The 15,490-nt window shown below is 35.1% G+C and overlaps 1 protein-coding gene across 1 annotated transcript; it reads left to right on the top strand.

The window, feature by feature from the left end:
• The first annotated feature begins 9,461 nt into the window (after positions 1-9,461).
• LOC110026553 (probably inactive leucine-rich repeat receptor-like protein kinase IMK2) lies at positions 9,462-13,562 on the top strand. The gene is given in 4 exon segments (XM_020727531.1): positions 9,462-10,395; positions 10,397-11,480; positions 12,431-12,880; positions 13,215-13,562. Coding segments are annotated over 4 exon segments (2,463 nt in total). The 5' UTR covers positions 9,462-9,639; the 3' UTR covers positions 13,388-13,562.
• The last annotated feature ends 1,928 nt before the right edge of the window (positions 13,563-15,490 follow it).

The following is a 15,490-nucleotide window of genomic DNA, read 5'->3' as shown; positions in this document are numbered from 1 at the left end:
CTTTTGCTATTGTAGATTCTGTTGTTATATTGGATGTTCTTTTGATGCAGAAGTTCTATAATCCTGACAGTTTTAAAGGCATGTTGATTAACTGAACCATTTTAGGATGAGGCATTTACATACATATCATATAATTTTTAATGTATTTACATATTTATATCTAAATTTTGATTTTAAATTTTTAATGATAAATGTAAATATATCATAGGAAAAGTAATATGTATTCAAGAAATTAAATGGGTTAGAGAAAAGGTTAAAGAGATTGATAATTTTGGTTTTAAACTTTAGTATTCTGGTAAGAGTCGTACTTAGAAATGATGTAAGTGTAATTATAGATAAGAGTTTGAAAGATAATATTGTAAAAATCAATAAAGTTGGAGATAGAATTATAACCCTTAAGATTATCATTGATATTAAGATTTTTAATAATACAAGTGTTTATGCTCCTCAAGTAGGTTAAGATACAGGTTCCAAAGAAAAATTTTGGAATGACTCAGAAGACTTTATACAAATGATACCTTTTGAAGAAAGAATTTTTATTGGAGGAGATTTAAATGGACATGTCGGTAGAGTGGTAGAAGACTTCAGAAATATTTATGGTGGCTACGGTTTAGGAGTAACTAATGAAGAAGGTAGAGCTATTTTAAATTTTGCTTTAGCATATTCTTTTTTATTACTAATACTATTTAAGAAAAGAGTTGAGCATCTTATTACTTATAAGAGTGGATCTAATAAAACACAAATTAATTATTTTCTTATGAAAAGAAGAGATCGTCGAGATTGTAAAAATTGTAAGGTCATTCTAATTGTAAGGGGTCATTCTAAGTGAGAATTTAAGTACCCAACATCATTTATTAATTCTAGATTTTAAGATGAAGATTTGTAAAATAAAGAATATTAGGACTTATCATCGTAGAATTAGATGTGGGAACATAAAAGACAAATAAAATTTTTATGAGTAAACTTCAAGATTTCAAAATTTGAGATGTTTATGATAAAACAAATGTTATGTGGGATAAAATAAAAAATACAATTAAATAAGTAGCAAAAAATGTGTTTGAAGAATCTAAAGAAAAAATTTTTATTAATAAAAATAGTTGGTGGTGGAATAATAATGTGCAAGAAAATATAAAATATAAGAAGTTATGCTATACAAATTGGTTTAAATGTAAAAGCTTAGAGAACTGGGAAAAATATCAAACGACCCGCAGGGTGTTTAAAAGTACAATTTGTGATGCTAAAAATTCTGCTTTTAATAATATTTATAATAGATTACATACTAAGAATGGTGAAAAATATATGTATAAACTAGCCAAACAAAGAGAAAAGAAAAGTAAAGATTTAACTCAAGTAAAGTGCATTAAAGATGAAAATCAAAAATTACTTTTCTTAGAAAAAGATGTTCAACATAGGTGGATGAGTTATTTTGATAAACTTTTTAATGAAGTTTCTGAAAATACGATCGAATTTAGTGATCTTATGAATAATAATAAAACGTGTCATTTTTACCGTCGCATTAGTAAAAAAGAAGTTGAGGAGGCTTTAAAGAAAACCAAGGGTGGAAAGTCTGTAGGACCTGATGATATCCCAATTGAAGTGTGGAAATATTTATGAGATTTGACAGTTTCTTGGCTCACTAAACTTTTTAATATTATTTTAAAAACTAAAAAGATGTCTGAGGAGTGGAGGAAGAGTATTTTGGTCCCCATTTTTAAGAAGAAAGGAGATGCACAAGAATGTGCAAATTATAGAGGAATTAAGTTGATGTGTCATACTTTAAAGTTATGGGACAGGGTAATTGAACATAGGTTAAGATACATTACAAAGATTTCTCATAATCAATTTGGATTTATGTCGGGCAGGTCTACTATGGAAGCTATACATTTTTTAAGAGGTTTGATGGAGAAGTTCAGAGATAATAAGGAGAATATCATTTGATTTTTATTGATTTAGAAAAATCTTATGATAAGGTTCCAAGAGATTCTTTGGAGTGTTCTTGAGAAGAAAGGTGATGATATGACTTATATTCAAGTCATTAAAGATATGTATACTAGAACTAGTACTTATGTTCAAACTGAAGGAAGATTGACCAAATATTTTCCTATTTCTGTTGGATTACATCAGGGATCGGCTTTAAGCCCATATCGTTTTTCTTTAGTTATGGATGGTCTTACTGGACATCTATAGGAGGATGTACCTTGGTGTATGCTTTTTGCTGATGATATTTTTCTCGTGGATAAAACGGGAGAAAAAGCCCAGGAAAAACTTGAATTATAGAGGTCTACATTGAAGTCTAAATGCCTTCGTTTAAGTAGAACTAAAACTGAATACATGTAATGTAATTTTAGTAGTAATAGCTCTAGTGACAAAAGTGTGACTTTCGGTGATCAAATTATTAAAAGGTATGAACGATTTAGATACCTTGGGTCCATTGTTCAAAGGGATGGTGATATATATTGGGATGTTAATAGTAGAATTCAAGTTGGTTGGTTTAAATGGAGGAATGCTTCGGGCCTTTTGTGTGATAGAAAAGTACCGCTTAAACTGAAAGGAAAATATTATAAGACGGTGGTGAGACTTGCAATGTTCTATGGCGCTGAATGTTGGCCTTTAAAAGAGAAGCATAATAATAAGCTAAGTGTTGCTGAGATGAGAATGATTAGGTGGATGGGTGGTTTTACACTTAGATACAAAATGTAAAATGAATGTATCTGTGATAGGGTTGGTGTAGCTCCTGTGACGAACAAAATTAGAGAAAGTCATTTTAGATGGTTTGGTCCCATTAAACGTCAACAATCTGATGATCCGATTAGGAGAGTAGATGTTTTAGATTCGACTTGTGTTAAGAAAAGCAGAGATAGACCTAGGAATACTTGGGCTTACTTGGGCTTATTGTAGGCTTATTGTATAAAAAATGATCTTAATTTACTAGAACTAAATGAAAATAAGACACTAAACAGGACGCAATGGAGAAAAAAGAATTAATGTAGTCGACCCCACATAGTGGGATTAAGGCTTTGTTGTTGTTGTTGTTGGTGTAAATGTAAATATATTAATCTATATTTACAATATTATATCCACTAAGAATGGTGAGCATACAGGTTCATTTTTAATCTGAATTAGAGAAGATAGAGTTACAAAGTTGATCATTCTAAATGTATAATAATAGTCATTGATAATTGTCACAGTCTAGTTGTAATAAATGTAGCTTTCGATGATAGTAGACTGTAGTCTGCCGTGAATGTTATAGATGATTGATATAGAGGAAGTAGTATGATGTGAATGTTATAGATGGTGGTTGTAGTGTTACCTTGTCGTTTAGGCCATAGTTGAATGTCATGTTGATCGTGTAGGCCATAAATGGTTGCCTTCAGGTGCGTTGGTCAGTCATAGAGGCGGTAGTATAAAGTTACTGGAACAGTGAGCTATGTATGGTCGTAGATGATTGATATAGAGACAATAGTTTGTCGTGAATGTTATAGATGATGGTAGTAGTGTCACCTTATTTTTTAGGCTATAGTTGAATGTCATGTTGACCGTGTAGGCCGTAGATGGTTGTTTCTGATGTGTTGGTTGACCATAGAGACCATAGCATGAAGTTACAGGAACTGTGAGCTATGTATGTTATAGTTAGTCATATATGCCATAGTGGTGAGCTGCGATAATTCTAGTATGACGTAAGGGTCAGAGTATGAAGCTGCACAAGCTGTGAGCCACATAGATCGTAGTTGGTTACGTCGTTTGTAGTGATGAATTGTGATAACATTTATATTCTGCAGAGGCTGGAGTTGAGAGAAGCATGAGTTGTGGATCACGAGGCCGTAGTTGACCACATAGGCTAGAATGGTGGGATGTGATGGGCCTACCGTAGATGCCGGAGTCGGGAGCTACACGAGTTGTGGGCCACCTAGGCCGCAATTGATCATTAATGCTTAAAAGATATTTAATTTAATTCCAAAATATCATTTATGATATCCATTAAATTATGCTAGGAGTAATATGTGATTTGTTATGCAATGACACACGCTTTTAACACATGTGCACATATTGACTAAGTAGTATACTAATTTACAATCTGAGATATCAATCCTATAGAGAACTAAGTAAATTCCTTAACTAGATCAAAAAAAAAATTTTAAGCTTTAAGTTTTATTAAAAAATTTTAATTTCAAATAAAATTTATTATTTATAAAATATTAGAACAACTTTTTTTAGTTTTTTTTGTTTAAACATACTTTGAATTATTGATGTGCTACGATCTTCAACTTATCTATTTTTTTTTATATTGATTGACAATCAAGAATAATAGTATTTCATGGCCTTTTATGAGATATTAATAAGTGTTGGGGTTTTATTTTATAATCTATCACCCTAAAACATGCAAAAACCCTAAGTAATTTATATTTTCTTAATTGATGGCACTCCTTTAATAGTAATATTTATACTCTACCAAGCTTATGTGCATTAGGCTAATTATTTCACTATTTTTTTTCTAAAATATCTAAACTATAAATGTTCTTAATAATTAATTGGCTAAATTAAGAGGAAAATAAGTTTAAAAGAGTTACTTATCAAAACTTATCACATAAAATTTTAAAGATTAAATTTGGTTACACATTATGCTTGTAAATCACATGTGAAAAACATTCAACTCTTAAGTAAAAGTATAAATAAAAGAGAGAAAGGTGACACTCAAAATATCTTGTGACGAAATATACTTGCTCTATGCCTAAATTCTTCCAAATTCTTCTCTATAATCCTCTCATTTGCACTCTCTGTTGACCCTCATATTATAGATGTGTAACGAAAAACAAAATTATCTATGACATCACACGATCAAATATTAAGTGTCTTAAACATGCTCGCATTCACCTAAAATAATGCCCATTTGCAAAAACAAAAAAAAAAAAAAAAAAAAAAAAAACATTCTAACATTTTGTTTAGAGCATCGAGATAAATTTGCTCAAACGAATTTTGTTCACCAAATAGATCATTCCAAGACATCCATAATGTAAAAAATAGCTAAAATTGACACCAATATTATAAGGGTCATGCACCCAAACCACATGATTCAACCAACTTCCTAGTGTTGCTATCTCATTTTAAGTCTCTCTTGCATCAGTGATTTCCAAAATATAAAAATTCTAGATCTCATTTTGAACAAAAGAGACCCATAAAAATTGAAATACCAAATAGAAATATACGAATTAGAATTATAGTGCATCCAAACAATCTTAAATTTGCATATATTGTTGATGATGCCAATATTGGGAAGATCCAACCCGCCTCACTCTTTTTGGTTGGTGGAATTGCTCTAAGCTATGGTATGCATTTTCTTCTTAGCACCATTATATTGAAAAAAGCTGTTAAAATGAAAGAGATCTTCTTACTCAAGCCTTTAGGTATGATAATGAATCTAAACAAATGACAAATGCATCTCCAAATAGTAGTCTTAATCAATTAGAATCTTCTATTAAAAGAAAGAAAGTTATTTTTCCAATCAGATAATAAATGTTGTATTATATACAATATCTTAAGAAAATCAGAGGCTTTAAGCTTTCAAGAATTAATAGTAACACCCAGATAGATTCAAGGGAGGGACGAGTTGAAAAATCATAAGCTTGACAAATTTGTTGTTGCATAAGTGTGTCAACTTATTCATTAAAGCAAATAAAATATTTATAACAATTATCACATAAACTACAACCAAATTAAATGTATGGATGGTTATTAAAGCCATATTATTTATATAGTCAAGATTACTCTCCCAAAAATCAACAAATCATCAGTTTATATAAAATGACAAATATTTTAGTCATCGATGTTAGTTTTTTCATCATTTACATTATAATATTGAGAGTTCTATAATATTGAGAGTTCATTATAATATTGAGAGTTCTGAAATCAAGGAAGAACATCTATAACTATAGCAAAGAAGTAATTAGATAAATTGTAGCCTTACCTCAAGCAAGAAAAAGGATTTAAAATAATAATAAAATAATAATAATAATAATAATAATAATAATAATAATAATAATAATAATAATAATAATAATAATAATAATAATAATAATAATAATAATAATAATAATAATAATAATAATAATAATAATAATAATAATCAATTAACTCGGGTGATGTAGACTTTAAACATTTGATAAAAATACAAGATAATTAATTTAATAATAAAATTACTTGTGTGTGTGTAGAAACCGCTACGTCAATAACCGATCCTTACACGTTCTCGTAACCTCTTCACAAATAAAAAACCCTAATGCACCCAAACCACGTAATTCAACCCATATTATAAGCCTCCGCTACCTAGTGTTGCTATCTCGTTTTCCTAACTAGCTGAAGCCACACTCTACTTTTTCAACCAACTTTTCTCTATCTTAAGAAGCTGTCTGGATGGTTGTCATGCGATCCCCATCAACATAGTCGCATTCATACCGTTGTCTGAATATGCAGTCCGCACATACTAATTTTCCATCACTCTATTCCACACATCCATCCACCAATCTTCTCTTCTCTATCAATTTTATAACAGCACAACCCTCCTCATACTACAAGCTCACCTTATCTATGTAAGGTTTATCAAAGAAGCATGAGAGAAGCTTTAGAACTTTTATAAATGAGCGAAGCAAGTCAAGAAGGTGTACCTTCATACAAACATTAAGAAGCGAGTTTGAAGCCTTAGTTGTTTCTAATCAACTAAAGAGAAATTGGGAGAAGCTGGAATATGTAAGGATTATGGAGAAGATCTTTTGATATTTAGATCCAAAGTTCGATCATAATGTTTCCATCATTGAATAACCAAAGGCCTTAAGACTATGACAATCGAGCAACTCTTTGGTTCCTTATAAGCCTATAAGGAAAAGAAAAAGAAAAACTAAGTGATCACGAAGTAACTCCCGAAAACACAACTTAATTCAACTAAAGAAAGAAGAGCCTCAAGTATGATAGAAGTCAACAAAAAAGAGGTCGTGGTCATGGATGTGGATGAGGTTAGAGTTCTAACAATGAAAACATAACAATATCATTTTTAGACAAGGAGGAAAATCAACAAGATGGTATGGAAGACAAAAAATAAGACTAAGGTATGACAAGTCTCGAGTGATATCAAAAGTTTGTTCACTATGCTACAAAATGTAGAACTTTAATGATAATAAATTTGAAGAGAAGGCTAATTACGTAGAAAAGAGAATTCGACAAGATGACACTTTGTTTCTAACATGCACGGAGAACTGAAAGCATGAGAAGGTTGACGGTAGTTTATGGCAACCGACAAGCAGTGGTCTATGGTGGTCAGTGACCGCCGAAGTGGGAAGCGAAAAGCATTCGTCAGCTCTTCGGTCCACAATCACACTATAATTCGACTCCTTTATCTCTCGGCTGGCTCTAGCTCCAGGTCTAGCTCTTCCTCCCATTTAATTAAGATGGCAGGTCTCTATTTATATAGCTTGGGAGGGACCTCACTGCAAATAAGAAAGAAACCAGATCACACCATCAGATTTCCCTAAATTTAACGGTACTTTGTGGTTATTTGAGTGCTTTAGCGTTGCCTGAATTGAATGATCTTGGAACTGTTGAATTTGTTTTGTCGAGACATTGGATTTATCTATAAGCTTGTCAGATTTAAAATCCATTTGATCTTCTAATTAGTCACGCAAAGCTTTTAAAAGTGGTTTAATAGCTTGATCCAAGCTTAATCTGACTCACATTGGGGCCAAATTTGGTGTCCTTGGTTCGGTCTCCTGGAGTCTATCAATTTGACTGTAAGTTTGTTGAAATTATAGTTCTAAATGATTTTAAAGTTGAGTTTGAATGTTTCTTATTTAATAAATATCTCAAGATTTGTGTCACGCTTTGCTATTCATGTTAAATGATAAAATTCTTTGATGACGTATCAATACATACATAATAATTTTATAATTTTTAAATATTAATTAAAATAAAAAGCAGTTGAAGCTCTAGCATGTGAAATTTAGACCAATTTTGTAGTATTGTTAGAGAACTGTTATGTTGCTTATGAGGCACAATTTACATAAAAATGGCTAACCATTCTATCCTCCCTAGTTTTATTGTTCAAATAAACAAGCCAAATTAATATCACTTCATTAGGATCAAGTTAAGATGTGACTTGCACTAAATCACCACTTCATTTGCAATTAAAAGCCAACAATAATAACAAGCCTTCGTCCCATTAAGTAGGGCCAACTATATAAATCTTTTTTTTTCTCATTTTATCTTACAAAATACCATATTTTTTATTTAATCTTAATAAATTAAAATTATTTTTATACAACATGTCTAAATCTTTTTAGGTCAACTTTTACCTTTATTAACATAAATCAAATTTAAAATATATACTCTACTTTTATTATTGTTAACATAAATCAAATTTAAAATATATACTCACCTGTCATAAATAATTAATGCTTAATATGAACAAATAGTCCGAAGTGACTCTAAGGATTCGCAATCAACGACCATTAAGAAAATCCCATCACTTTTTTTTTTATTTATTTTTTATTTATTTTTTTTATGAATTAAATTTCTCACGTGCCAACATTTTAAGCAATTGACATATCATATCTCACTGGATGCCACTTAATTTAGTTTATAAAATTATTTAACATTATTGCTAAATTTTAATTTAAAACATTAAATTTAAATTTCTTATCGACACTCCTAACTATTACATCAAGACTCCTAACTTAAAGCTACGTTAGGACTCCTAACATAGAACTACATTCAGAGTTCACTGATATGCAGACACGTGACTTCAATGAAACACACAAATTTTCCTGTGATCCGGCCCGATAATACAGGAGAATATTTCTCTTATGTTATTTAGGCGTTATTGTGTTGATATTGATGTGTTATTTTGTTATTATAACACTAGAAATATTCTCAGAATATAATAACACATAAATACTACCACAATAATACTTGAATAATGCGGAATAACACGGAGAGAATATTCCTCTACACTAAAATGATTTTTTTTTTATTTTTCTGTCATGTAACTTTATTTCATTAGATTCCAATGTAACTCTACGTTAGGAGCTCTGATGCAGTATTTTTTCATCACCCCGAGGCCCATCCCAAATGAAAACCGAATTATCCCACACACCCAAACGTTACCCACCACACGCTTGTTAAAACTCCACGTGTCACACATTGAAAGAGGCAGAAATACTAAATGTGAGAAATTCCTATATTTGCGGAAATTATTCCTCAGTCACGGAGTAGAAAGTCCGAGAAAACGGCTGGCTTCTCGTCAGCAGTCCCCTGTACCCGACCCGTAAAAAAACTCCCGTGTCCTACGTGTCACCCGCCCATTAATTATCCGTACTCTTTTATCCATAAATGCGGACCCCACCCCGAACACAGTAGGACCCGTCAGCATAATATAGCCGTTGGACAAATTAGGCCTCCCTTTCCCTGATTCCCCACTCCAAACACCATCGCTCCCGCTCTCAACAGAACTGGCTCACTAGCCGTTACCTCTCTCCTTAAAGATAATATAACCTTCTCTGCCGTCTCTTTCAACTCCAAAATCCCTCCCCTTTCTCTTACACCCTCTATTTTTCTAGCCAAAACGCACTCTTTTCAGTTCAAATCGTTTGATCTGGAATGGAAGCACCACCATTTTTTGTTCTCGACAACACGAAGGAATACTGGAGGAAGAAAAATCATTTCTTGTTTCACTCTCTCTGCTGTCTTCTCTTCTCCGCCATGGTAGCAGCCGCGAGCTCGTTGGACGGAACCCTAATCGCCGAGGAAGACTACCAGGGACTGCAGGCCTTCAAGCACGCTCTCATTGACCCTAGAGGCTTCCTCCGAAGCTGGAACGATACCGGCCTTGGAGCTTGCTCCGGCGCCTGGCTCGGGATCAAATGCGTTAAGGGGAAAGTGATTGCCATTCAACTTCCATGGAGGGGGCTCGGCGGCCACATTTCAGAGAAGATAGGCCAGCTCACTTCATTGCGCAAGCTTAGCTTACATAACAACTTGATCGGCGGCCGGATCCCCTCAGCCGTCGGCTTCCTTTTAGATCTTCGAGGCCTTGTTCTGTTCAACAACCGCTTCTCCGGCGAGGTTCCGCCGACAGTTGGTAAATGCCTAAAACTTCATTCTATAGATCTTAGTAATAACTCGCTCTCTGGTGACATTCCAGCTTCGATTTCAAATTCTTCTAAGCTTTATAGGCTTAATCTGAGCTATAACAATTTCTCCGGTGAGATTCCAGCTGGTATTGCTAAGTCTCTTGCTCTAACTTTTCTGTCTGTACGACACAATGCCCTCTCTGGTCCAATTCCTGATGCCACAGCATATAACCTACAATACTTGAATCTTGATGAAAACTACTTTTCCGGATCCATTCCTGCGAATTCCTGCTTCCTTGGGGCAACTGAGATTGTTGAGAGAGATCACTCTCAATAACAATCAGCTCAATGGTAGCATACCTGAAGAAATCGGCTCGCTTTTGATGCTTGAAACTTTGGATATCTCGCAAAACACCATTGGAGGAAATTTTCCGGCTTCACTCTGCAATCTTTCCTCGCTGATAAGGCTAAACCTTGCGGGTAATTTCCTTAAGGGAAGGCTTCCAGACTCCTTTGATAAACTAGGGAATCTGTCCATTCTCTCTCTTAAAATGAATCATCTCAATGGACATCTTCCTTCAACAATAGCGAACTTATCAAACCTCACGCAGCTCGATTTATCAAATAATAACTTCATTGGTCATATCCCTGCATCTCTTTCCCAACTCTCAAAGCTCAAATTTCTTAATGTATCTGATAATAACCTTTCAGGTAGAGTCCCAGCTCTGCTCTCTGAAAGGTTCAATTATAGTTCTTTCATAGGAAACATTCAGCTATGTGGCTATAGCTCTTCAACTCCTTGCCCACTTAACCCATCTCTTCCACCATCTTCTTCCCCGGAGTCCCATCGCCGGAGATTAAATACAAGAGATATAATTCTAATTGTCGCAGGGATTGCTATTGCGTTTCTTCTCCTCCTCTGCTGTGTTCTGTTTTGCTTTTTGATCAGGAAAAGAGCCAACTTTGGTAAACAGAGCAAGTCGATGGAAGGAGCAGAGAAGGCTGGACCACCGGCGGCTGCTGAGTTGGATACCGGTGGAGATTCCGGCGGAAAGCTGGTGCACTTTGACGGGCCATTTGTTTTCACCGCCGATGATCTTCTATGCGCTACAGCGGAGATTATGGGGAAGAGTACTTATGGAACTGTTTATAAGGCGACTTTAGAAGATGGAAATCTTGTGGCAGTGAAAAGGCTGAGAGAGAAGATTGCAAAGAGCCAGAAAGAGTTTGAAGCAGAGGTGAATGTTCTAGGAAAGATTAGGCATTCGAATCTATTGGCGCTGAGAGCTTACTATTTGGGACCCAAAGGAGAGAAGCTTCTGGTTTTCGACTTCATGCCAAATGGGAGCCTTGCTGCCTTTCTTCATGGTAAGCAACCGTTCTTTGAAAACCGTCTCATGAAATTAAAAAAAAAGTGATTTTTAACATGAAGAAAGAAAATACTTCATAAATCGAGACATTTAGGGGTTGTCTAGCAATGAATTTAACTCAGGATTCAACTAAAAAGACTCCTATCAGACAGTCATTTTGAGCAAAATAAATTTCCGGATGCTATAAATTCGGATCCCTAGGACTCTACCTTTAAATTTCATAAATTCTAATTCTCACGGACCGATAAATTTAACTTCACAGGCATCCAACAGTCATAACGACTTCTTAAGTTCTTACAAAATTTATCAATCAGTCCTATTAGATTTATAGGATTTAATAAATCCGTTGCTATGGTTGTAGACGGGCCAATACATTTTTGTTCATGTTCAATTTGTTTATATATTAAGCGCAAAATATTTATTTATGTTTGTCTTGTTAACTTAGCAAAAGAATTCAATACCATCTTCTTAACGCGTGGAACACGAAAAATTATTGTGTACGAGATGCATGCGGTGTTTGATCCTGACCGTAGATCAATGTGATCTACGGTTATGACGTATTTCAGTGGGCCTCACTTAAAATTTTTTTTTTCTCTCAAAAAAATTTTGATTGCATCTTGACCGTAGATCACCGTGATCTATGGTTAGGATCAGACACCGCATGCATCTCTGCATGCGGTGTATGTATGCAATAATTTTTCGTGGAACACGGACTCTTCATAAACAATGAGCTATTTTGATAGTCCTGTCCGTTGCAAAACAAATTGACGGTTTTAACCCATTTAAAATTTAATAAATATGAACTTATGGGACTTGCTAAATCCTAATAACCTAAAAATCTCATATGTTGCTGGACGTCCATTTTCACGGAGATTGGCTAAGAATTGATGAAAATGATAGTTTTGAAAATATTTCAGAAAACTGAAAGATTTGAGCTTTTAATCGCAGCAAGAGGTCCGGACACTCCTATAAACTGGCCGACGAGGATGAGCATCGCCATGGGAACAGCGAGAGGCCTAAACCACCTTCACAACAACATAAACATCATACATGGCAACCTCACCAGCTCCAACGTTCTCTTAGACGACGACCACGACGTTAAGATCGCCGACTATGGCCTCGCAAGGCTGATGACCGCCGCTGCTAATTCCAACGTCATCGCCACCGCCGGCGCTCTGGGCTACCGGGCTCCGGAGCTTTCCAAGCTGAAGAAGGCCAGCACTAAGACTGATGTTTATAGTCTAGGGGTTATTATGCTTGAGCTACTCACTGGAAAGTCGCCGGGATATGCGATGAATGGGGTGGATTTGCCGCAGTGGGTGGCGTCGATTGTGAACGAGGAGTGGACGAATGAGGTGTTTGATTTGGAGCTTATGAGGGATGCATCTGGGAATGCAGGTTAAGACAAGTGCTTGTTTATGTTTATTTGGTTTAAAATGAATGTTATTAAGTTATATATATATATATATATATATATATACTTTATGTGCGGGTGATATAGATGCGAATTTGGTGATATTATGATGATACTGTGATAAAATGTAATTACAGTACCATCGAATATCATAATTTATATTATGTGTAGATTCTACACATAGTATTCTCTCAAGAGTGTTAAGAATAAGATAATTTTATTAAAAGATATTTTTATTAAATATTTTTCATGAAAGCTGTGAGTGATTTTTACTTTTTTATTGAAATTAAAAAATTTGTGATTATACGCTAAATGCAGGGGATGAGTTGCTGAATACATTGAAACTGGCGTTGCATTGTGTGGATCCCTCGCCGACGGCAAGGCCGGAGGTCCGTGAGGTGCTCCGGCAGCTGGAGGAGATCAAGCCAGATCTTGCCATGGCGGGGATGACAGGGGATGAAGGTGGAGGGGAAGCCGGCGGTGCTGGGTGATTAGTGTTTTGCTAAGAGATTTAGTAAACTAATTAATGTTGTTTTTTTTATTAACTCTTTAATTCTTAGATGATTTTGGTTAATTCCTCATGAATCTGTGTAAATATTGTTGTTGATAAGCTGCTTATTTGGAAGGATATATGTATTTATAATGACGAGGCTAGGATATTACATTCAGCACAAGATGAAAAATAAATCTTTTAGATGTTATTTTATTTAAAAATGAAGAACAGATTATACTTTCTACATGTATTATTTTCTGGTCCAAAGAAGGATCCTGGCATTAAGATTTCATGTATTTTTCTCTTCATTTTTAGACTTATCGGCTTAAATGTATTATATTTGATGCTTGTCAGGAGGCATGCGGCGGTAGAATAATAAATAATCGTCTTAACGTTGCATGAAAATCTAGCGCACACAAAGTAATTCAAGAAAGAAGTAGCAAACAATATGTGACACATTGACTTTTTACATAGAAAACCAAGAAAAAAGAAAAAAATCACGTGGTCTAACCTGGTTGAAATAACCCACTGTAAATGGTTAGTACACATGTTCATTCTTCTCCTGAATTAGGGAGGATGAATTTACAAGGTCAGTCAATGAAAATATACAATAATAATTCATCGGTAATGATTATAGTCTGACTGTAATGAATATAGTTTTCGGTGATAGCACAATACAATAGACGTAGTCGATTACTATGAAGGTGGTAGTCCACCGTGAATATTATTATATACGGTTGTAGCTCCAAATTATCGTATAGGTTGCACTTAAAAGCCATGGTATTAGTTGGTCGTGTGGGTTGCAGATGATTACTTCAGAAGTGTCGGTTGCCCGCATGGGTCTTAGTAGTAAACTATAGGAGCCATGAACCATGTAGGTCATAATTGGCCACAGTGGTTGTAGTGGTGATTGTTTAGGTCATAATGGCAAGCTTTGATGCTATTCGTAGGCTGCAGGGGGCTGAGTTTGGAGCTGCATGAGCTATAAATTGTGTAGATCGTAATTGGTGACATAGGCCATTATTGTGAGCTGTGATAACATCCATGTGTCACAAAGGCCGAAGTTAGAAACTGCATTTGTTGTGAGCAATATTGGTCATAGTTGGTCATATAGGCTATCATGGTAAGTTGTGATGTTGTTTGTAAGTCGCAGGGTGTCAAAGTCGGGAGTTGTATGAGTTGTAAGCCACATAACCTATAGTTGGTCATGTAGGCTATCGTGGTTAGCTGAAATGATGATCGTAAGCAACATGGGTCAGAGAGGCATCACATGAGTTGTAAGCCACTTAAGCCATAACGATGAGCAGTGGTAACATTTATATGTTGCAAAGGCTGGAGTCAAGAGCTACACAAATTATAGATTTTGTAGGATGTAGTTGGTCATATTGGTTATAATGATGAGTTATGATGACATTCATAGGTCTCATGGGCTAGTGTCGAGAGCTCCATAAATTGCGAACCATGTTAGTCGTAGTTGATCACACAAGTCATAGTGGTGAGTTGTGAGGAGAAGGCTATATGAATATGGATAAAGTCACTATCTTCAAAGTGTATTATCACTCTATCATCAATAGGCGTCGTTACACCAAATGTGGGGTGTGTTGTTAAATAGTCATCGGGGCATGTCATTACACCGTATTTAAGGTACATTGCTGCACCAATGATGGTTGACAAAGGTTGGCAGGTGTAGGTTAGAGTTGTCTGGAGGTGGCGGTTAGGGCAAGCCGAATGCAGCGCCGGTGGCTGTTGAAGGAAACAATGATCGGAGTTGCCTAGAGGCAATGATACCTGGAGGCAGTGGTGATCAGAGATGGCCAGAGGTAGTGGCAAGAGTTTTCTAGAGGTAGTGATGACCAGAATTTTCCAGAGCGGCAACAACCAGAGTTGACAAGCGATGTTGTATAAAATTGGTAGGCAGTGTTGGCCGGAGTTAGAGTCAGTTGCTGTCAAAGTGGGAGCCATTTGCCGAATCTATAATGCAAAAGAAATGATGGAACTTAGCTCCTTATCCAAGCTTGTCTTCTTCTAATCCATGGTCTAGGTCCCCTTCTCAAGAAGGTGTAGGGATCTTGTTGACCTCATTTTTGGTTGAGGTCTAGAA

The sequence above is a fragment of the Phalaenopsis equestris genome, unplaced genomic scaffold, assembly GCF_001263595.1.
Source record: "Phalaenopsis equestris unplaced genomic scaffold, ASM126359v1 Scaffold000378, whole genome shotgun sequence".
Classification (NCBI taxonomy): domain Eukaryota; kingdom Viridiplantae; phylum Streptophyta; class Magnoliopsida; order Asparagales; family Orchidaceae; genus Phalaenopsis; species Phalaenopsis equestris.
Note: the sequence above shows the minus strand (reverse complement) of the source record. Positions and strands in the feature narration are given on the sequence as shown.